Genomic DNA, 24,474 nt, shown 5'->3' with positions numbered 1-24,474 from the left:
CACAACACTGTGTTAAAACCATTCCCCATCTCTGTGAATGAAAGCATTCACTGATAGAGAAATGCATTCACCTTTGAACTGGGTATATTTTAGCATATTTTATAGGTTTTAATATTTTTGCACACATAATATTAAGAAAATATTTCATCATGGTTTGGTAACTGGCAAGATCCATCTCATAGGTGTAGGTCCCTTCACTGACACTTTACTTTACGTCTCTATGGTGGCATTTTAAATGAGCCCTATGAAAGTCAGTGGAAGTCAAGGATATACTGAGTATGTTTGGCAGCAGAGGAGTTAATGTGTTTGCCAGATGTGTCTGGTACTTTCAGCAGTCATAAATTTAGTTGTTGCCAATTGCACTGTGTTTTTATTACTTCTACAGAGATTTACGAACTCTTTATATTGGCTGATTTACACGAGAGCTTGTTTGCTAGAAAAAATGTGAGTACTGCTGCCTAGTGAGCAAGTGAAATGACTGTGGGCCAAAAGCTTCAAAAATAGGAGCATAAAGCTAGACTGCTAAGCTCATATTTAGTCTCAAAGTAAGTGATTTCATCTTCAGAAGTTCTGAGTACCGAGCAGTTCCCATTCCAGTCACAGAGGTTCTTGGATGTATTTGGTATTTTAAATTGCAGGTTTCTGTTCCTGGGAGGGTGCAGCTCCCAAGACATATAGGCATTGCTATTTATTTACCCCCCAGAGACTGGGAAGGGACAGAGCCCTGCTCAAATGGTTTGCAGGTGTCACAGAGGCCCAGATGACCTCACTTGGCACATGTTGGAGCCTAGAAGGTAGAAATGGTCCCAGGTACCTACAGCGGGGCAGCAATGCTTTCCAGTGCCTCATGCTGTGGCACTTGTTTCTTAAATCTAGGGTGGCCTTTTGACATTAGATTCCATTTGTGTTGTGCTGTCTTCATGGTTCCAAATTTGTGTGCTGTAGAGTGTTGTACAGACAAGGTGTAACTGTGCGGGGAGAAAGACAGGTAACACCAGCAAGGGTTGGAAGTCTGATTAAGCTAAAAATCTTCTATTCTTACAACATGCTAACGTTTATTTGATTTAAAGTTGCACAGACGTGTATACTAAGGCTTTAATGCTGTTGTTTTGTCTTCTGAAATAGTCCCTCCTAGTATTAAAGGAGGAAATATTACCACAGAGGTATCAGCACTTCTTAACAATCTTATAAATTTGGAATGTGAAACCAAGGGAATCCCAGTTCCTACCATTACATGGTACAAAGAAGGTCGTCCGATTATTTCCAACCCCCAAGCTCTATATGTGGATAGAGGGCAGTTCCTGCAAATACCTCGGGCCCAAGTGTCAGATTCTGCAAAGTACACTTGCCATGTGACTAATGCTGCTGGAGTTGCTGAAAAAATATATGAGGTGGAAGTATATGGTAAGTGAGAGTTTATTGAACTTGGTTATTTGCCATGTTACAGGAAGTGTGTACTGAAAGCTTTTCTGCCTTTGTTCTGTAAGCAGCCTTTGCAGGCCTGTCAAGGGTTGAACAGCAGTCAGTGGTTGCGTTTAAACACTGACCTGTTTAGTAAGTCTTTGTAGAGGGAGCTTTACACCATGTGCTTTAAGTGACTCCTAAAAAGCTCTTGACTTCAGGGACCTTGATACTTTGCTTTAGTGATGTATCAGAACAATTTATTTTCCATGCATCCTTTCTCCTTCCACATGTGCATGCTGAACAATGTTTACCTGAAATAGACACTGTGGGCAGGATCTCTGGTGTACTGTTTTAAGACCTTCAAATTCAGTTCTTCCATCTCAAAGCCCCAAATATCCTCTCTCTTTTATACAACTGGACAATATTAAACTACATCGTTTGACTTCTTTGTTTCCTTTTTGTCTTGGCTTGCCACAGCAGCAAATTCTCACATGAAATTGTGCGTGACATAATGGCATGTAGAGCCAAAGTGGGTGGGGAGGAACTAACCAATTTGCTCTTAATACATTTCCTGGCTACAGAATTAATCACTTGCAATATATTTTTTCCTTTCTACAGTTCCTCCAGTAATTGAGGGCGATGCTGAAACAGCCCAGAGCAGGCAGGTGGTTGCTGGCAATTCTCTGACGTTAGAGTGTAAAGCTGCTGGCAACCCTCCGCCTCTCCTTACCTGGTTAAAGGATGGTGTGCCTGTGAAAGCAAGCAGCAACCTCCGCATCGTATCTGGTGGGAAGAAACTGGAGATTCTCAATGCTATTGAGGCTGACCGGGGCCAGTATTTGTGTGTGGCCACAAGCATAGCTGGAGAAAAAGAAATCAAATATGAAGTTGAAATCTTAGGTGTGTGAGCAACAGAAATAGTGATTTATCATATTGATATAGACCTGATTAAGCAGGTTTTTATTTCTGTTGATATCATTATATAATCTGCTGCTTAATTAGTTAAAGCTGGGCACTGCGCAGTTTTTCTGCCCAGGGTTGCAGGGCAGTTCTAAGACACTTAGTTTCGGGTTAGTTCTTAGAGAATTTTCATGCATGTGCTTAGGTAAATATTATTCTCAGGAACATTTAAAATTCTTCTAGCTTCTCTTCCTAGAGAAAGATTGTAAATGTGAAAGGAATCAGATAAAAAAGATCACTGAGTAGTTGCCTTTGGGAGGGGAGAACGTCTTTCTCTTGAGTTTGAATTGTGTTTGCAAATTTTGAACATTTTTCTGAGAAGGATTTTCTCCGCTTCATTCTATTGAATATTTTACCATGGTCTGAATCTCAGCAGTCCCTTCTGTCTGTCTCTAGGTAAATGAATTGTACAAATTTTAATTGTTGAAGAGACCTTCTTGACATGGAAGGATTTATTTCAGGCCTTCAAAAAGACTTGATTTTTTCTGTCTAGACACTTTTAGGCTTTGAAGTACCCTCTTGAAGAGTGCTGGCACTCTACTGCATGCACATGTAGAGCATCCATTCCCAGGTTTATCTTGCTGAGCTTGCTAGACAGTGAAGGAGTTGGGAGAAGCCATATCGCAGTGCTTCCTTCCCAGCCCACCCACCCCTGCAGGAGGATGAGACAGAGCAAAGAGGACCTGGAGGAGTGGCACAGGTTCTCTATGCCTTTGCTTTCTCCGTTTACTGACAGAGGGTACTAAAAGGCTCTCCCCACTAGCATGCACACACTTTCACAAGAGAGCTCAGACAAATCTGGAAAAAAATAAAGAAACATGAAAAATGGAGGATAGTGAGTTGAATTCAGAAAATATCATTGTCTACATGTTTTGCTTCAAAAAGGAACAGTGATTCCTAATGAACTCCAAATCTGTCCATGTCCCAAAGTGAGATGGATGTCAAGATTTTTTTTTAACATTACTACTTTTGATAAGCTTTTATGACATTTCTGATACTTAAACATTTCTGCTGATGGATGTTTCTCTCCTACAGTCCCGCCATTTGTGGAAGGTGGGGATGAGCTCTTGGACTACTTTGTGATTCTCCATAGTCCTTTGGAGTTGGATTGTTCAGCAACAGGGACACCCTCACCAACTATCTTGTAAGGGGATTGGTATGACAGTAAAATAAAAAAAAATCTGCTATTTGATGAAGTGAGCTTAGAGGCAGTGTTTCTAAACTGCCTGTATTATGTAGTGATAGTTAATATATGGAGGATAAACTCTTATCTCCACTGAAGACAGTGGCAGGCACGTACATTGCCGGATTTCAGTCCCATTTTGTTTTGAAGTAGTTGGGTAGGTTGTGCCAAAATATATCTCCTAGGAGTTAGGGTAGATAACAAGGGTTGACCAAATTCTTCTTCCATGGCTAATGCAAGCATGTATTTATCATCTACCAGCAATGATTGACTTTGCTTTGGAGGTTTGTATCTGCCTCCTTTAGTGGTATCTGCTCTCTGTACTGCTTCCCAGCTGTCACCTTTCTGATGACTTCTTTAGTGCCTGTTCCCCTATATTCCCTTCTCATGATAACCACTTCAGACCATGACACTTGGAAAAGCAAAATATAACCTGAGATCTCCAAACCTTCCTAGAAATGCAAATAAGAGTTATTGACATGTTCTGTTTAATAGAAATGTGCATATTTTAGGACTGTTGTCACTCTTACTCTAATAGAGGTCTGAGTTTATACTTTCTTTTTGGTAGGTGGTTAAAAGATGGTCAGCCAATTGAAGAGGGAGCTGGACATAAGATCTTATTAAATGGACAAAAACTTCTCATCTCTCGAGCTCAAGTGTCAGACACTGGCCGCTACAAATGTGTGGCTGCAAATACGGCAGGAGAACATGAAAAGGAATTTGATGTTACTGTGCATGGTAGGTTACTCGAGGGGCAAAAAGGCAGCAGATTTCCACTACTGTACATGGCTGGCAAGAAGATACTCAAATTTTCTGTTTTTTTGTTTGTTTGTTTGTTTGTTTGTTTTGTATTAGTGGGTTGAAAAGTAGGATATGAGAGTAGATGAAGTCAAAATAGAGCTGCTCTTATTGGAAGGCTATTGCCACTGTGTATGTAAAGGTATATGTTCAAATGATATTTTATTTTTGTTTCTGGTGCCTCTTGCAGTTCCTCCAACCATCAAATCAACTGGCACTTCCGAGAGAGCTGTTGTGATACACAAACCTGTAACGCTGCAGTGTGTAGCCAATGGCATTCCCAGCCCTTCCATAACTTGGTTAAAAGATGGCCAACCAGTAAACACAGCCAGAGGAAATACTAGAGTAAGCACTACTTTTATGGAATTCAAACCATGAAAAATAGTTACAATAAGTTAAATGTGTTAGTGCTTCTTTTCCTTTTGCTTTCCTCATGCTGCGATATAAAGATGCTAAAAGATCCATCCCGGAGAATGATGGGCTTTTTACCTGAATAGGATGGTATATCAGATTGAGTAGCACTGTTAAGTAGACTGAATCCCATTAGATACCTCTGTGCCAGAAGAGTTTGTGACTGTAAATTCAGTATCTGGCTCCTTTCAGTTATACTTTAGCCTTCAAGGTATGGTCATCTGTCAATTAGAAGGTAGCTCTCCCCGCCTGCCACCATGATGTGGGATTAGATGAGTTTTTCTATAAGCATTGCCCTTGCAGCACCTACTTGTACATTCCCTTCTCATTGTAAGATTCTGACTTTCAGTGAACAGCCCTTCCTAGTGCTTGCATGCTCCAGGGGATGAAGTGCTTGTAATGGCTTTGATTTATTTCAGGCTGCAGCAGTTTCTGACATCATGCCAGAGGCAGTTCTCTCTGCTTGCAGCCCCATCTTCACCTTGCTTGCCTGCCCCACTGCCATCTAGGTCTCCTCACAGCTGTACAGCTAATAAATAATCCCATTGTCCCAGGAACACTGAGGTCTCTAAATTAGCAAGACACCTCTTGTATGAATATCAGCGCCAGGTTAGGACAAAGATGAGACTGGCTGTATTCAGCACACCTGTCTACTGTGCTATTACACAGAATCACAGAATCGTCTAGGTTGGAAGAGACCTCCAAGATCACCTAGTCCAACCTCTGACCTAACACTAACAAGTCCTCCACTAAACCATATCACTAAGCTCAACATCTAAACGTCTTTTAAAGACCTCCAGGGATGGTGACTCAACCACTTCCCTGGGCAGCCCATTCCAATGCCTAACAACCCTTTTGGTAAACAAGTTCTTCCTAATATCCAACCTAAACCTCCCCTGGTGCAACTTTAGCCCATTCCCCCTCGTCCTGTCACCAGGCACGTGGGAGAATAGACCAACCCCCACCTTGCTACAGCCTCCTTTAAGGTACCTATAGAGTGCGATAAGGTCGCCCCTGAGCCTCCTCTTCTCCAGGCTGAACAATCCCAGCTCCCTCAGCCGCTCCTCGTAAAACTTGTTCTCCAGACCCCTCACCAGCTTCATTGCACTTCTCTGGACTCGCTCGAGCACCTCCATGTCCTTCTTGTAGCGAGGGGCCCAAAACTGAACACAGTACTTGAGATGCTTAGTGACTCTGCCTGGGATCATTGTGTAAAGTGGTTCCCTGCTCTCTGTTTTCGTACAGCTGGAGTCTTCAGGCCGTATTCTGCAAGTTGTCAAGGCCCTGCTCGAGGATGCTGGCCGATACACTTGTGTGGCAACAAATGCTGCAGGAGAAGCCCAACAGCACGTTCGGCTTCATGTGCATGGTAATGATGTTTCTGCCTCTAGTTAGAAGCTAAACATGGTGGTTTTAAGGCAGCTTTTTTACATCTGTATTCCTTTCTCTTTTAAACTGTCTGGCATTTTTGTTACCTGTGCACATCCATCTTTCAGTTTTCATTCTTTGTCTCACTCCGTTAGTAAAAAGCTAGGGCAAAAGCTGTCTTTCTTGGGATTTGGCCTTTCTCGTGTGGTACTGAGGGCCACCGAAAGAGAAACCTTCCAGTTAACTTTTCTATTATCCCAAGAACCTTTCTGACCAAGACAGTCAGAAGTGTACTCGATGTTTCTGAATCAAGACCTGTTGTACCACCGTTGGCATTATTAATTTAATCTAAATCTCCTGGAGAAAATGGCATTGCCCGTGAACTTGCAAAGGGGAAATTCTACATGAATTTCTCTGAGAAAGAGACATTCTCTCACGTGACGACTCTTTAGACTGTCTAAAAACAATTTTATTTTTCAGCTAAAAACAAGTCAAAAGAAATCAGGGAAACTTCAGAAGCTGTTGTTTGCACATGAATTTGGTAAATGCTCTCACCATGATTTACGTATATTTACCTCAGAAGTGGTCATGAAGTATTGTGCATGCTTGATGTGACCCAGTCCTCAAAGGATACGGGAGGTGTGATGATGGACTGTGACAAAGTGTTCATGAGTATGATTATGTGGACTTTAAGTGTCAAACAGAGTCAGTCACTGGGAAATGTTAAATTGAAACAGAAATAAGATTTCAGTATCTCCCTGAATGAGACTTGGAAAGAGAAGCTGTACTCATCTTATACTGTGGTAATTGCACCATAGTTGATTTTGGTGTCAGTCCCATGCTCACAAATTTTGCTTGTGATCTTCATGTTCAGAGTGTCATTATCTGGTGTTTATGGCACATTCCAAATTTATAGATACCAGTAATACAGTCTTGCCTTGTTAAAACACTGTACAACATTCAGTTTAATATTACCAGTTCAAGTGACCTGGCCACCTTAGAAGAACTGCTGTTCTGTGTTGTGCACCCATTTCTTACAAGTCCATTTTTAAGAATCACTTTCCCTGCCCTCCCTCCCTGGCCCCCCAGAAAACACCCACATTTTACACATTTTATTCCTCTTAACACTAATGAGGCTATATAATGAAAGTAGTCCAGTTCCAAAGGTGCAGTTTCTTGAGAAATTTCTTAGTCACCCAGTAGTTAGTTAAAGCTTGGGCAATTCATTGCCTAGAGTTTCTCAGAAGGCAGATTACTTTGCGGTTGTAAGTTTTGCCAACTGGGTGGCTGAACTAATGAAAACCTAATGCTTTTGTTTTTTCCCAGAACCACCCAGTCTGGAGGATGCAGGGAAAATGTTAAATGAAACAGTGGTCCTGAATAATCCAATCCATCTTGAATGCAGGGCATCTGGGAACCCTCTGCCAGGTATGCACATGTACCTTTGAGAACATGAAGAAAGTCTGATAGCATGTATTCGCTTTTATATGTCTTTTGAAAATAATGGGTATTCTGAATATGAAGTTAATTTTGTGGTATTGAAGCTAGCTATGAAGTATTAAACGCTGTATGATGGAAAATGTCAATATATTGAGTGATGTGAAATAAATATTGGGGAATTCACTATTTTTAGTAAAATAAATCAAAACCAGAAGGATAAACTACACCCTTATGCATACAGCAGTGCCTGGTCCATAGGCAATAATATGGTTAGTCTTCTACAAAATCCGCTTTAAACAGCTACTCATCGGGTCAATATTTTATAGTGTAGAGCAAACTTAAAACAATAACTATAACTGTCTTTTACTTAAAACAATAACTTTAGTATTGAGTGTGCCTGTCAAGTGGGGCCATATCTAGAACCTTATCTAAAGTCTGTTGAAATCTACAGGAATCTCTGTTTGGTTTGGGCCCCTGGCATGCGTAAATGCAAATGTTTTGTGTGTGCGTGCCATGCTTTCTGTGGCTTACCCAGATGATAAGATTATACTTTTTTTCAGGGTTTTCAGGGTTCTCCTTATACTCTCAGTTTTGAAAACCAGGCCCTATATATGTGTTTGTGGTTTATTTTATTCATGCTTTGTGTAGTTATAACCTTGCACACAGCCTTGTTCATCAGTCAGGCCAGACTACTTCTTGAATGAGAGTCTTTCACAGAAAACTTGTGTTACAAAAAATGATTCAGTAAGCAGCAGTTTCATGTAACTGCAGAGTGAAGCGATGCCAGTAAAGCATTGGTTAGCACCAGCACTGTGCTGATAGAGGGTGCCATCTTTTGGCTGAGATGCAAAAAATCCTCATTTTTTCTTAGGTTCCTATAATATATTGCTTTGAAATAATACTGGTTTTCCAGTTTTTGTTTTCATTTTTTTAGCCTCCAAGATGACCTTTGTTTTGACTGTTCATGTTTTGACTCCATAAACTTTTCCAGGTGGTTCGGTTTAGTGTAGCAGTACTTTAGGGTAAAAGGTTAAAATGATATTATTGTGTATTTTTAAACAGCTTCTGTTGACCTTAGTATGAGATGAGTAGATCCCTTTAAGTATGCTTTGTGTTATATTTTTTTTAACTTCAGAACATTTTTTCATAAGTACGTGGTGTGCATGTATGATAGTTTCAAGTTTGCTATTGAGACCTGTAAGCATAGTTAGTATTTTGCACAGATGTTTTGTGCTGATTTTCTCATTTCCTAGCTACTTTTTACTTTAATTAATTATAATAAGTATATATTGATTTGTAAATGTTGGTTTTATGTATCTGAAAATTCAGATGGAAAATTTGAAGAATCTTTGGTCCTGTTGTTTGTAATGGGGAATACTTGTGACAACTTTCCTATTTCATTATGCAGCTATCACATGGTACAAAGACAATCGTCCACTTACCAGTGCTACAAGTGCCACTTTCCGGAACAGAGGGCAGGTTCTGCAGATTGAAGGTGCTCAGATCTCTGACACCGGCATTTATAAGTGTGTGACTGTCAATGCTGCAGGCTCAGCTGAGTTGTTTTACAATCTTCAGGTTCATGGTGAGTACTGCAAAACTTGTGAAAAACACCTACGTGCACCACTTTTACTCTTTTCAAGTTTCAAGCCTGCTTAGGAGTCTTACCATCATTCAGCACACCATTGTACTGGAAGAGATATGGCAGGGGTCAATGTGAGAAAATTTACTCTTCTTTTGTTTGTTGGTTTGTTTTACCAATACTAAGAATGCGTGCTTTTAATATTAGGAAGATATGGTAAGGGAATTCAATTTTAGGAAGAATGAGCAGAGGTACCAGATTGGTGGAAAAGGTATTTATATTACCACTTGAGATAATGTAAATAAAATATTTATAAAATACAAACATAAATATAATATATTTATATGTAAATATAAATCCAATATAAGTATATATATATATAAAGGTATTTATATTCCACTTAATTTGGAAGGACTTGCAATTGCTGCGTTTTGCTGGGGATGACTTCAAAACCTACAGTAGATAAAGACAGGACACAAATCAAATGTTCTTTCATAATCCAAGAGTCTTAAAGAAAAATATACTGTGTCTAGTAAGATGAAGTGAAAGTGTGGGTGTTTATAGACATGAGACACCTGGTCAAAAGCCAAATTGGAGCTTTCCCACTGATTTCAGTGGATTTAGGATCAGGCCCCGATCCAAATTCTTATCTTTGATACGTGCATATGCATGTAACTGGTTTTCAGTGGGAGTCTTCCATGCAAAACTGCGGCCCAAATTTGGCCCAGTGTCCCCAACTCATATGCATACCCAGTATATAGTTCCTATTAAAGTTAATTAACAAATAAGGAGTTGGGCAGTACATTTCCATGGGATTAATGACCATCATGGGAAAAACTGATGGCTCAAGACATGGTCAAAGGCAATTAACTCCACCCAGTGATTAATTCCCAGGAAATACTTAGAGCCAAGGTCATTATTCTGGTTAGACCAAGAAATGAAAAATAACTCCCAAGTATATGCGTGTTGTCTTATGGGTGGTGGAATTTCAGCAGATATGTACAGAGTTTTCTGGGGAACTCATACTCTCTGACTTAGTTGTGTAGACAGGACAAATAAAATTGTATCCCCTTCCACAATAAGATATATGCAGTTGCAGCCAGTGCTAATTGCATCAAAGGAAGCTGAAACAGTTATCCATGAACCTACTTTATTCAGCTTGTGTGGTACAGGGCTTAAAATGGAGTGCTTCTTGGATTTCACAGAAACAAGGTTCTCATCAAGTTTATTTAGAGTTTGATTTTGATAAGAGAAAGCTTTCTTTTCTGTTCATAGTAGAAGCAAGAATGACTACTAAAGGGAGAACAAACTCTGAAGTGTCAGCCACAGAAAGTTGCACTGCATTTACTGAAAGCCTGCTCTAGATTTTTGTGTGGCAGCTGGCATTGTGAGTAAGCAACTATCTTGGTCGGTTGTTGGTTGCATTCAACAACTTCTCTTATTAATGGACTGATGTGGGTGCAGTAGCTATGGTAGAAATTATTAACTGATTTTTGCATTAAAACAAAGCCTGATACTGCAGGCTTAACACTGAATGAAACTAGGCAGGTCTGTTTAAAGGAAGCAGGTTGAATTCCAGCTTAGTTTATTCTGATAAGGTCATTGTATTAAGATTTTTGCACTCCTTTCTCACCACTAGAACTTTTTCAGGCATTAGAGAACAATGAATGCTATTGAAATGAAATGGGGAAACTGTGCATATATATGGAAAAAAGATTGTAAAATCACACTTGTGTTTTTCCTACCTTTTCTGCTATTACTGGAATTTATCTAAGGATAGGTAGTCTGAGTTACAGGCTGTCACAGATTGTTGAATATATTAACACATCTTATTTTCATTAAAGAGTTTCTGAACTTTTTTTTTTCTTGCATAGGATATATATGAGTAGAACACACCAGTCTAATGTTTTTTCTCGGAGTTCAAGTATTATGTTTTGTGACTGACAGCGAAAGTAAAGTTATATCACTAAGTTTTAAGTGGTAGGAGCAAATAATAGCTTTAATTCTCCTGATAAATGAAACATCTTCCTTTTCCAACACTTACACATTAAAATGCAAATGTTGATCGCATGTTGAAAACAGCTTTTTGATTTCAAAGCTGTTTTCTTTCCATAACCATGCATCAGTGCTACACCCACACTTGCTTACTGATGAACAGCCCGAATGAAAGAACCATAGAAATAACAAAAGAAATATACTGGAAATATTAGATATGTTCCTGTCTCCTGTTTCAGCATAGTGCTGCAAAATGTGCTAGACCTTATACCTAAAGTAATTGTTTTGAGATGTACCATTGAGATGATTTTTATCATCAGGCAGATGTTATACAGGTTGATCTGGTAAATGTTCACGTAAGTTCTGCAAGGCTGATTTATTACTCTGTGCATGTATTTGCTTTATTCAGTTCATCTTATATACTTCCCTCTTTAATCTCCACCACTGTTAATGCCTTTCACGAGGTCTAAATGGAATGTTATAAAAGTCTGAAGGAATATTTTCAGGTTTTATGTTCTGGTTCCTGGGTTTCACAGCTGTCCTCTGGGCTGTGGGCCCAGTCATGCTTACCGTTGCTTACAGTAGTTTCATTGAAATTATCTGACTTTTTAGGTCAATAAAGAGCAGTATTTGGCAAAGAGCAAACAAATGACAGTAGTGGTAACGTTAGAAATCTTTCCAACAATAGAGTGCTTGCAGGAAGAGAAACAATGTCCAAAAGTAAGCATCCCATTTAATTTCATTGTGATTTATGCTCCTACATAGCAGCTCCAGATTTATTTTCTTTTTCCAGTCCCACCATCAATCTCTGGCAGCAATGACATGGTGGCAGTGGTGGTTAATAATCTAGTGCGACTGGAGTGTGAAGCAAGAGGCATCCCCGCGCCTATTCTGACGTGGCTGAAAGATGGTAGCCCTGTTTCCAGCTTTAGCGATGGACTCCAGGTACAGGGTTCAAATCCTGCCATCTGTGTTGTTTCCTGTTTTGGTATGAGACTTTAAAACTTGTGCAGTTTAATGAAACAGAAAAACTTGGAGGTTTTGGAATGAGAGCGTAAGGCTTTTTGCTCTGGGATATTGTTGCATGTTTACAGTAATTATTGTGTGAAGTGCGCTCATTATGGATATATTGAAATATGGTGGTTCCTTCAGCTGATGTCATACTGAGTAAAAGTATGGATAGGCAAGTTTTTCACTATAACAAGAGTAAATTGGACCTCATTTCTATCCTGAAGAGATCCATAGAGTCCAAGATTGGGTAATATCTCATTACAAAAAATAGTAATTTGGGAGGAAAAAAGAAGACTATGATGCAAGGAGATGCTTCTAAGTTAAAAGGAGGAAGCATGGCTGCTCTTTGAAAGCCAGTTTTATGATCTGAAAGGAGAGAGGGGAAATTTGTGTAAGTCTTTGGGTCATTTGGGGCACAAACAGAAGATGTGACAAAGTTTGAAACTAATGAGAGGGAGGAATGTCCAGATCCTACAAAGACTTTTAAGTGCCAGGAGTTTCTGAAGACTTGCGTAAAGTTAGACTTTTGCTTTTGCATGTCTTGATGAAAAAAAGAACAATGGAGTGCAGGGAAGAGTGTAGGTAAAAATATAGATTGTAGGAAGCAGTGGCAAAACAAGTATTTTGTTTTGAAATGAAACCTAATGGTTCTCTCTGCTTCTGTTTCACTTTGAGGCATGTATACTGAATGTGTTGTGCTTCTATTGCAGGTTCTGTCTGGGGGCCGAGTCCTGGCACTGACCAGTGCTCAGATCAGTGACACAGGAAAATACACTTGTGTTGCAGTGAATGCTGCAGGCGAGAGTCAAAGAGATATTGATCTCAGAGTTTATGGTGAGATTTTCTGACAATCTTTTTTGAATAATGAAAGCCGCTCATGGAGCTTTAGTTAAACACAATGTGGCCCAGATGGTTAACAACGTTAAAGAAAAATGGTTCCAACTCATAATGAAAGACAAAGGGATCAGGAGGTGTTTGTATGTGCATGTATGTAAGTTTATATATGCATACAGACACGTATTAAAGTATGGGTGTCTGTTCTTTTTTGTATCCTTGAAGAAACATAGTTGCAATGCATTTATATGTTTCATACACACAGGCTCATTTATAAATGTTAGGAGAAAATATGTTTGTCTTTGTGTGAATAACATGTAAATCACATGGACAAAAGATGTTATTGTGGCCAGAGCTCAGTTGTCTTTACCAGAATGAGTTGGTGTGAATTTGCCGTATGCATCTCAAGTTTCCATTCTGTTTTCAGGCCCTTACTACACCTGCCAAAATGGTGGTGACTTTTTTAGTGCTAACAATGACGCTGTATTGAGCTATATTGAGCCCGACCAGTCAACTTTGTCTCTTTCAAGAAGCAGGACATGTATCTCTTTAGCCATTGCGCTTTGCTAGTTTTCCAAATTGTGTCAAGCAGTTAATTCTGAATTCTTTTTGACTGAACTCATGTAAATTCATCCTTCCTCCTCATTTTGTGTAACATTTACAGCTTCCTCCTTATTCTTGAGACTGGTTTTAGATGCCTTTTCATATTTTGTTCTTAGAGATCACTGGTGATGTACACACACCAAAGAGCATAACGTACTGCCAGGAGAGAAGCCAGGGAGCTTGATGGTAGCAAGTCTTAAGTTTCCCTGGACAGCTGGGTGAGGATGAACAATGATCTGCCACTTGTTTTAGAAATCTTACGGTACCAGATATGGAGAGAAGGTTTTGGAATAAAAGAATCTTTGTGGGTTCTCTTTTACTTTTTATAGATCAGCTGGGAGAAAACTGTTTTTGGTCTGCCAGTCTCTAGCTTAATGGCAACTGTAAGCAGACTCTCTGGAAAATCTTGCAAGAGGAGTTAGGAGTTTGGATGTTTCCTTAGGCAAATAGGAACAGTTTGGTTATTTGTTTTCAAGTTTGGCTTTCAGAATAGACTTGTAAAGGCATTGTGGTTAGGATACTCACTCGTGACTTGAGTCATGGCTACTTTTTTCATCTGCAAGAGGCAGTTCAGAAAGTCAGGATTCTGGCACAGCAAGTTCAAGTTTAAAGTGGGCTAGAACATTTTAATCTAGAGCAAGGAATATTAAAGTACATTTTGGAGTTTGAGGACAGGTGTGTATGTATGCATAACTGCAGAAATGGCATGGATCTTCTTATTGTTTTTTTTATTGTTTCTTTTATTTTTGGAACCTCTGTCCCTTTTAGCTAGATGAAATGAAAAGAGTGAGTTAGAAGTTGTGTATGTTTGCAATTACTGTTGTAACAGAAGCTGGCCAGGCTTGAGCTCAGCTGCAGGGCTGTCTAGAGTGAGGCTGTCACCAAAAAGTAATATCACTCTTGGGATTTAACCTCATATGGATAGTCTAATTAAGAAGTCACAGGAGGAAAATAATTTGGAATGCTTTTGGTGCTGAGGTAGTTAGAAATGAGTGGTGCACTAAGCCAGTCTAGGAGTTGGAACAACCTGGATAATGTATAGTTGCCATGAGCATAATTAGATTGATTTTAAACCTTATTCCTTCAGAAACAAATGATGTAGTATCTGTCTTTCTGTGTTTCATAAACTCAATTTCCTTTTGAACACATTTCAATTCAATTAGCTGAGAGGAAAAGTAATTGGTGGAAAAATGTTTGGAAATAAATTTGCCTTCTGCAGTAATGGATCAGCTTCCAATTTTCAGTTCCACAACACTCGTAAAGAATCTAGGCCTTTGTGAATTCTACAAAGAAAGTAAGATAAACAGATTTTTTTTTTTTCAGTTACTCTATTTCTTATCCACAGAGACCAGACTTTTCCCTAAATTATTTCCAAACTGTGAAATCAGCTGCTCTGCTGAGTACTTCCTGTGCAAGAAAAACAAAGCTTTATTGTTAGTGTTATTTTTCAGGACATCTTGAGAACTGTATTGCTGGTTTACTGAGTACCGCTTTGGGACATTTTATAATCTCATGTGTGCTAATTAATTCAGTATCTTTTTTGTTCAAATTGAAGCCCGGAGTATTTCTCATGGACAGTCCCACTGCTTCCCTCGATACCCGTATGTTTTGGGCAATCAGACATGCAATTTTTGGACTAACGGGTTGCAAAGATAAAAAGTAAAGGAAATGTGACTATAAGGGCTCTTATATTTGGCCCTGGTCAACATTTTATTGGGTGAACTGAACAGTCTTAGTACACCGCAAGTATAAAAATCTCACCAGTTATATGTAACTAGATGAATTAATTCTTGCTAGAAGTTTTGATTTTGTAAATCTTAAATTGCAAACCTAATGTTGCCTTAATGTCAAGAGTCTGTAATGAGCGTGCCTTAGATTTTTAAATTGCAAGAAAGGAAAGGTGATCCCTATTGGTTGCCATAAGGATTTAAGAACATACATGCCATTAAGAGCACAAATAGGAGTCTCTTCTGGATCATGTCTGAGCAGCCCAGTAAAAGCACTTCTGCTCTTAGTTTGCTGTTAGTGATGTACTGAGTTTATTATGAGCACTCCCAGATATTGTCCCACTGGCTCTGATCTGGGAAAGGGAACTTCCAGTGGAGAGCTGCTACTAAGCAGCAACAACGCAGAGCATGATAGCCTACTACACTCTCACCGTTTTCTAAGTGTGTGTGTGTATCTCAGGCTGAAATACTTTAAAACTCTTGCTGTGGCAATGTTTTGTCAATGACTCAAAGCTGCCTGGGAGTCTGAAAATCTGTGATCAGTGGTGCAGTATGCTGTTACCAAAGAACATTTGGTTGAGCTGTGAATACTGATACAAAGCCATGGACTGCAAAGAGTTTTCAGTCATTAATCTTTTAATTTAACCTCATCTTGTCAGTGTAATATTTCCTCCTTGATTTAGGGAGTTCTTTTCAACTCCAGCCATGAATACTTTCTCAATGGAAAATTGCTCACGTGCTGTGTTCCAAGGTTTAGTTCTCAATTGCTTCTCAGTTGCTTTGTTTTTTGGAAAAAACAGCTAATTTTTAAAATGAGGGAAAAGTATTCACTTTCTTGAATCTTTATACCACTTGAGAACAGCTAATGGGCTGCAATTTCAATGTCCGGAAGCGTTTTTGTCTTCTACATGGACAACTTTTGTTCCAAAAGCTGATATTCCTACCCTGTAATTTGGAAATGTGTGATAATTTTTTGCTGTCACTGCAACTGTTGCACAAATTTAAATATAGTGCTCAGTGCCAACAATCACAATAATTAGCTAGCAGACACCACAGAAAACAAATAGACAATAATGTAATAATAAATTACAACTCACTGATGATTAATTTCTTAACCCATTCACTTGGCTGGAAACGTGTAAATTCTCATTCTGTCTTCTGTATTTGGCCATCTCTGGACAAAATTCTTAGAGTTCTCCTTAGAGCCAACTATGCATGCTGGCATTGTCTGGAACAGTTTAAGACATTTTAACCTTCTTGGTTTGAGTATTATCTTGTGAACCTTTATGCTCATTAACTCTATTTTTTTGTGTGTGTGTGTGATTTTAGCAGGGGTGTATTTCTCCAATATTTATATAATGGTGATTTTCCCTTCTAAATATATTTTTCTGCAAGTCTTGGCTTACCTACACAATTTCTCTGTCGTTTATATTTTACTAGCATGTATCTTGTGTAGAGGATATTCTGTCGGTAACAAAATTATTTTGGTGCTTGTTGAGATCTAAAGGAAACTTACGTTCTATGTCAAAAAGGTAGTAACTGCCATTTTGTTTTCATTAAATGAAGACTTGCTAGCTCTACAGTATGTCTTACTCTGGGGAGTCTGCAATGCTCAAAGGTCCTTTGTTTTGATTTATTGCTATAGTTCCACCAAACATCATGGGAGAGGAACAAAATGTCTCTGTGCTCATCAGCGAAGCAGTGGAGCTGCTCTGCCAGAGCAATGCTGTTCCCCCACCTGTGCTGACATGGCTCAAAGATGGACGACCCTTGCTGAAGAAACCAGGTCTTAGCATCTCTGAAGATGGAAGTGTACTGAAGGTAAATTGGGTGGTCAGGCTCCAGCAGTGATCGCTTCCTGGGGAGTATCCCCATCGTGAGGGTGCTAGGTACGTGTTAGAGGCTGGGTAACATCAGGCCCTCTGGTGTAACAGAGAGCTGTAGATAAGGACTGAGAGATCATAGACAACTAGATGTTTGTATAGAGAGTTTGCAGGAGTGCTCCTCTGTTACTAATATTTAGGGAGATAGATGTAAACATAAAAATTGAAACTTAGAATCATAGAATATCCCGAGTTGGACCCACAAGAATCATCGAGTCCAACTCCTGGCACCACACAGGTCTACCCAAAAATTCAGACCATATAACTAAGAGCACAGTCCAAACCCTTCTTAAACTCCAACAGGCTTGGTGCTGTGACTGCGTCTCTGGGGAGCCTGTTCCAGTGCGCGACCACCCTCTTGGTGAAGAACCTTTTCCTGATATCCAGCCTGAACCTCCCCTGTCACATCTTGACTCCATTCCCTCGGGTCCTGTCACTGGTCACTAAAGAGAAGAGATCAGTGCCTGCCCCTCCATTCCCCCTCGCGAGGAAGCTGTAGACCGCGATGTGGTCTCCCCTTGGCGTCCTCTTTTCCAGGATGAACAGGCCCAGTGACCTCAGATGCTCCTCATATGTCTTCCCCCCTAGGCCCTTCACCATCTTTGTAGCCCTTCTCTGGACACTCTCCAACAGTTTCACGTCTTTTTTGTACTGTGGTGCCCAGAACTGCACACAGTACTTGAGGTGAGGCCTCACCAGTGCAGAGTAGAGCGGGACAATCACTTCCCTCGACCGACTAGCAATGCTGTGCTTGGTGCATCCCAGGATATTGTTGGCCCTCCTGGCTGCCAGGGCACACTGCTGACTCATATTCAGCTTGTTATCCACCACAACTCCCAGATCCCTCTCTGCGGGGCTGCTCTCCAGCGTCTCGTCGCCCAGTCTGTACGTATAGCCAGGGTTGCTCCTTCCCAGGTGCAGGACCCGCCACTTGCTCTTGTTAAACTTCATGCAGTTGGTGATCGCCCAGCTCTCCAATCTGTCCAGATCTCTCTGCAAGGCCTTTGCACCCTCAACAGAGTAAACAACAACTCCCAGTTTAGTATCATAAGCAAATTTATTCAAAACACCTTCTAGTCCTACATCCAAATCGTTTATGAAAACATTGAAAAGAACTGGCCCTCAGATGGAGCCCTGGAGGACCCCACTGGTGACTGGCCGCCAACCTGATGTAACCCCATTTACCATAACCCTTTGAGCCCTACCCATCAGCCAATTGTTCACCCATTGTACGATGTTTTTATCTAGCTGTATGCTGGACATTTTGTCCAGTAGGATCCTATGGGAAAACATATTGAAAGCTTTACTGAAACCCAAAAAGATTACATCAGCTGGCTTCACTTGATTGACCAGATGGGTGATCTTATCATAAAAGGAAATTAAATTTGTTAAACAGGACCTACCCCTTGTGAACCCATGTTGGCTGTGACCTATAGCAACACAAAAAAACTGAGCAACCTCTCCCTGTAACTTCCCTGTACAACAATGTAAGAAGAAAAAACCCAGATTTTTATTTTCTTCCTAGATTGAAGGAGCTCAAGTACAGGACACTGGCCGTTACACTTGTGAAGCGACAAATGTTGCTGGAAAAACTGAAAAGAACTATAATGTTAATATTTGGGGTAAGATTTAAGCTTATTCCAGGAATGGGAATGGAGCTCAGAGTGGAGTTATGATGTGAGACACTGAAATTTTCTGTAGTTCATAAATACATAAATGCTGAGGTTCGTGCAGGGTGACATTATTATATTTGCTGTAGTTAACAGTCTAAAGAAAGTGCACGCATTTTCCAAATTGCTTTGGTTAGATTCTAAATTAATACCAGCTACTTTGTAGGCTTTTGTCAGATTGGGTTTGCATGCATGATGATAGTTTAGAGCAGAAACTAACTGGCTTTGTATCCAGCTCCTATTTGTGCACTCATATAGAGTAACTTAACAACCTCCAACTTTTCTAAATGCTGAAGCATGGAAATTCAGATCTAAAAAGAAAACCGAACTATTTTACCTAGCTTTGTTTGCTTGGCAAAATTACTAGGACTAAATCATAGTAATAGCATTAGTACAATGTTTCTGTGACTAGACGATCAATGTAGCATATGATGTTTATTTAAACCATTGATTTTGGTTAGCTTTTCTGGCACCATTACTTTCTCCCTGTATACCAGTTGAAATACACCTCATTTGCTATTGCAAATTAATTTCTTGCTTTTAAATCACGAAACTAGAATTAGCTAACACGGTTTGTAATGATGAAACTAAAATTCTTAGTACTGAACATTGTCATTATTTATTTGGTGTTTAAATTAGGGGGTCAATATTGTAGTATCATACAAGGCCATGTGATATTCCCATGCTAAAGCATATGTCCATATACTGAGCTTGTCATCATCATCTCAGATCTCTTCGTTCCTCAGATTTGTAAGATTTGTACTGGTGCAAAGGACCTTTAGTGCAGGAGGGAAAAGGGTTTATTCTTTTGTGCAGTGAGACCATTTCTGTAGGGTTTTGAGAGAGGGGATAATTCTTTGCTAGTTAGCAGCTTTGATGGACTAAACTTAATAGAAACCAAAAGTTGCCTGTGAAAGTCATCTGTGGGTAACTGTTTAGAATTATAGTCTTTGTTTACACCCGGGGACCAAAAGTCCTGCCTGCCATATTTCTAAGTTTTAAATCCAGGAAATGTATCCTACTGAGGACTGATGAGATCCTGAGGGCTAACTCTGGTTCCAGAACGAGAAGAAACAGCCCATGTGTTAACTGTAAGATGTACCTCCTCAGAGAATGGCACAAACTTTGTGACTTGAAGCAGGACAAAATAAAAGGTTGAAGCCAGTCCAGTACAATAAAGTTCTTTGCTTGCAGTCAGTCATTCTGAAACCCATACATCTGGTTGCTGCTAATAAAAAAGAGTTAGTCTGAAGTATCAGAAGAAGAAGCTGTCTACTGTCATGTGCATTTTAAATGCAGTGGATAAGTTGCTCACTAGCGAGCTTTTATTCTATTTTCAGCCTACATTCTCTTCTGCTTTTTTTGGTCTCTTTTCAAGTATTACCTACACTATTTTCATCTAAAGAGAATGGTTCCTCCATTTCAAGAAGGCAATTATCCTTTCCCTAGTGATTGAACCAAAGTCCTTGAGAATGACACTGAAAACAGTGGTCCCTTTTGTCTGCAACTGGCTTACAATCACAGAGCTGTTGAACAAAACTGGCAGTCTGCAATAGTAGGACAGTTGAAGGGTTGGGGCCCTTCGTGTTGCATGTGGCAGCCAGTGTATTGCCACATAAATTCAAGGGAGAAACTGTGGCTGAATTTTAAAAGTTACTTTCTGACATATGATTTAGGTTTATGAGCTAAGGCTATGAGCTAGGCAGCCTCTTAAAGTCAGTCTACATAATTCACAGAAATGGCTCTGTACTGGGAAGTCCATTCGAAAGCCAGTGAGAAATAGAGCCTATGCATACACCAGACCTCAGAGGCTGGAAAGATAGATGCAGTTGTTCATAAGTATATGCCCTACTCAGGCAGGGTCTGGTTTGCATGACGAGGAAGAGGATGCAATCCTTGTAATTTCTTCAGAACACAATGGGACACTTTTGTGGTAAGGTCGGTTTGGTTATATTGTTGGCCGATACCATTTTATTTCAAATGATGAACTGATTTGGTATTTCTTTTCAGTGTCACCAAGTATTTTTGGCTCAGATGACATCTCTCAGCTGACAGCAATTGAAGGGAGCCTGATAAGCCTGATATGTGAGTCTAGCGGCATCCCACCACCTAGTCTCACATGGAAAAAGAGTGGTGAGTAACCATCCATTACCCTTTTTGTAAAGCAAATGTGATAATTCTGACTTGGCATTTTTTTTCTTTTTTTCCTGTGGATGTTTTAGGTGGTGTGTTCTGAGGAGTACAAACATGTAGCCAGCTAAACAATCCCGATATTGAGTAAAATAAACTACAGAAGTAGATTGTGCCATTCTCTAACTCACAAGTGCTTAGCCTAGATGCCATTATTCCTAAAGGTGTTCAGGGAGGATGAGGGGGAGGGAACACACAGTGCAGTGCAGAGATTCCTGAACTGACTTAAAACTGGAAAGCTTATATATGTTAGTGAAGCACTTAACCCCTCTTAATACACTTACTTGTTACACAGTGCAGTGGGACAGCTTCAAGAGTTATTCATGTATCCCAGCTGGCGTGGCTGTGAGTCACAGTGCTGTACTGTGGGGCTGAGCTGGGGGTCTCTACTTTGTGATCCACTTGCATAGCATAGATGTCTCCTCAAAATTTACTTTGAATTTTGCAGCTGTAGCACACAGCCAAGTGATGAAAATGCATCTAGCATAGCAGTTGCTTTGGGGGCTTACTGAACCTTTCTCTCATCCCATCTTAATATTTAAGAGTAGTCTGCACACCTTTTTGCTTTAGGGTTTGAAGTAATCATCGACAAATGTGTTCTTATAAAAGTAGGTATTTTTAACACCTTCTTTTAGGCATGGGCACTGTTGAAGACAGAATAATAGACAAAGTAAAATGATGAATTCTTCTGGTATGGTAATTTTTGTGTTATTAATCAATCTTATCTTATTTATCTGTGTTTTTTTTTTTCCAGAAGGTACATTTCAGTGTTGTGCCTACTTTAATTAATTATGACTTGTAGAAAGAGCAGATTTTAATTACAAAACACTTTTTTTACTGCTTAAAATTTTCAGAGAAAATTAAGTTTATCAAGCTCTTTCTAAACCCTCTCTGCTGGAAGCCAAAAAGGGACACTATGAGATGTTATAATAATGTATTTCAGTGCTGAAATATGTACACTTAAATTGCAAACAGTAAACTTGAAACTGTTTGAAAGTCTTGAAGGGCAGTGAGAAAGTAGTGCAATTTTGGATGTTATGCAGGAGCCAGATTTATCATCACCTTTGAAATGTAATGCACATTTTCAGAGGGAGGATTTAAAATGCGTGACTGAGAAATGGAAATTCAGCTTGTAAGAATAATCAGTGGGAGGAGTATTCTTTCTGTCACAAAATCTCCCTGCATTTTATAAAGCTGACGATAGTTGCCCAATCTTAGGTCTCCAAGACTGAAAATTCTGCTCAGAAAATGTCATATCATTTTGCTGAGCTGTGACTGTACCATTTCTGCTGAGCAGAATTGTATTCACATGTGCCACGTGACACAATACACAGATAGTCCAGGAGTGCAGACTACATCACACAGGTGTAAGATGTGCTATACTGGTTGGGCTGGCTGAGCCGGTCATACACTGTATGTCCAACAAGTCAGGTTTTACTGAAAATGCTGAATTTGTGGAAGTGTCCAAGACACTTTGGATGTATGTGAGCATGGCGAGAGTTACTTTAGCTCAGGTTGCTCTGTGTCATAAAGTCAGGAATTAATATGGGAAGTCCTCAGAATCTGCTTACACGGTTTCTGATGTCCAGGGAAACTCTGATACAGCAGTTCTAAAATGGACAATTGTGCAGCTCTGTAATTTTTAAATGAGCCAGTGGACTTTACACCGCCTGAGCAAGCTCATTACTATTCTCTGTGTTTTTATCTGAAAGAATGTCTCTTGCAGGCTCTCCAATTGTGGCTGACCTTTCAGGAAGAGTACGGATATTATCTGGAGGCAGGCAGTTGCAGATTTCAATTGCTGAAAAGTCTGATGCTGCATCTTACACTTGTATTGCTTCAAACATAGCTGGAAGTGCAAAGAAAGAATACAGTTTGCAAGTATACAGTAAGTTACCGTGAAGTATTCTGTTCTGAAAAAGGTACATTATGAAAGCGTCATCTGTATAGTGATGTTAAACTGCAAAATGTCTAGTCTGGAACAACTGCAAGATACTCAGAGGAGATAAGTAAATATAATTTTTATGATTTGGACTTGGAGTTTGAACAAGAAATTATATATATCTGTTTAAAATGCATTTGACCAGAGATGATTACAGGGATATAGCCCCCTTTACGTAGTGCACTGTTTCTTGTCACTGAACTGTAGTAGTGATGACAACTAGTTGAGCTTAGATCTTACAGTTTTACTGCTAATTATGTATTTCAGTCAGACATAAAGTGAGGTATTTTTAAACAATCCCAAGAAGAAGACAATCTCCAAAAATATGGAGGGATTGACAGAATTTTGAGCAGTCTTTTTTAAAATTTCAAGTTATTTTCCTGTTTTTATTTTTTAAATCACCTGGAAGTTACTTTAACAACATTTTTATTTTGTGGGCTGGAGGAAAGAGAGGTTATTTGTCGTTTCTCAGCCCTGTGGAAAATGTTATGAATTGCAGAGTGCCCCTAACTGGGTTGGCAGCAGTGGCCTGCAATAACTGTCTTCATTAAAATGCTCATCTGGCAAGCTTGATTGCTGTTCTTTTCAGAAGCAGGTGAATATTCTGAAATGTAGCTTCTAGTTGACTTGTAAATTGTGTTTCTTTTTCTTTTGCAGCTCGCCCAACTGTATTCAACAGTGGTAGCCACCCATCAGAGGTTGTTGTCACCCAGGGAAATGAAATTTCCTTGGAGTGCAAGGTTCAGGGTATTCCAGAACCAGCAGTAACATGGATGAAGGATGGCCATCCACTGGTCAGTGGAAGGGACATAGGAATACTTCATGATGGTCACTTTCTTCAACTGAGAAATGCCCAGGTGTCAGACACAGGCCGCTATGTCTGTGTCGCTGTCAATGTGGCAGGGCTGTCTGACAGAAAATATGATCTAAATGTTCATGGTGAGTGTGCAAAAAGTGGGGCATACATAACGAACAAGGTAGGCCTTTAAGTTCACCCAAGCATATTCAAGAAATAGTTGTGTAGCTAAATTTGCCACCTATGTTTATTGCAGGCATTATACATAATGCAGTTTCAATTGCAGATGTATTACAAAAATCCAAATCCAACTAAAATCTTACCTCTGTCCCTGTTAATATCAATCCACCCCCCAGCTACTGTATCTCCCAAGAGGAGAAAACCAAAATACAGTACAATTTCATATGATATTAGGGTGAGTTTCATGTTAGGAAATATTCTGTTGGATTCTGTTTTGGGAGATAGAAGTTAAGGTTTAACCAAGAACACCTTATGTGTGGCCCCTACCAGAAGACAGTCATGAATATAGACAGCATTCCAAGTATCTAATAGACAAGTTCTCTTGTTTTTTACTCTCAGAAGAATTTAAGATGGTACCTCCAACTATGATTCATTGCCATAATTTTACTTGAAAATTACTTAAAATTACTTGATGGCATGGATTATAGCATCATGCT

The 24,474-nt window shown here is 39.6% G+C and overlaps 1 protein-coding gene across 1 annotated transcript in view; it reads left to right on the top strand.

Annotated features, from left to right (window-relative positions):
• Positions 1 to 24,474, top strand: part of HMCN1 (hemicentin 1) — a 203,689-nt gene that overhangs the window by 103,178 nt on the left and 76,037 nt on the right. The window contains exons 31-45 of the mRNA XM_035537930.2: positions 1,126 to 1,404; positions 2,023 to 2,304; positions 3,400 to 3,508; positions 4,116 to 4,285; positions 4,536 to 4,690; positions 6,002 to 6,125; positions 7,451 to 7,552; positions 8,973 to 9,149; positions 11,935 to 12,086; positions 12,863 to 12,986; positions 16,962 to 17,137; positions 18,725 to 18,821; positions 20,880 to 21,002; positions 22,786 to 22,947; positions 23,659 to 23,940. Of these exons, the coding sequence (XP_035393823.1) occupies positions 1,126 to 1,404; positions 2,023 to 2,304; positions 3,400 to 3,508; positions 4,116 to 4,285; positions 4,536 to 4,690; positions 6,002 to 6,125; positions 7,451 to 7,552; positions 8,973 to 9,149; positions 11,935 to 12,086; positions 12,863 to 12,986; positions 16,962 to 17,137; positions 18,725 to 18,821; positions 20,880 to 21,002; positions 22,786 to 22,947; positions 23,659 to 23,940 (2,514 nt within the window). The remainder of the gene's footprint in view (positions 1 to 1,125; positions 1,405 to 2,022; positions 2,305 to 3,399; positions 3,509 to 4,115; positions 4,286 to 4,535; positions 4,691 to 6,001; positions 6,126 to 7,450; positions 7,553 to 8,972; positions 9,150 to 11,934; positions 12,087 to 12,862; positions 12,987 to 16,961; positions 17,138 to 18,724; positions 18,822 to 20,879; positions 21,003 to 22,785; positions 22,948 to 23,658; positions 23,941 to 24,474) is intronic.

This window comes from Cygnus atratus, chromosome 8 (genome assembly GCF_013377495.2).
Source record: "Cygnus atratus isolate AKBS03 ecotype Queensland, Australia chromosome 8, CAtr_DNAZoo_HiC_assembly, whole genome shotgun sequence".
NCBI lineage: Eukaryota > Metazoa > Chordata > Aves > Anseriformes > Anatidae > Cygnus > Cygnus atratus.
Note: the sequence above shows the minus strand (reverse complement) of the source record. Positions and strands in the feature narration are given on the sequence as shown.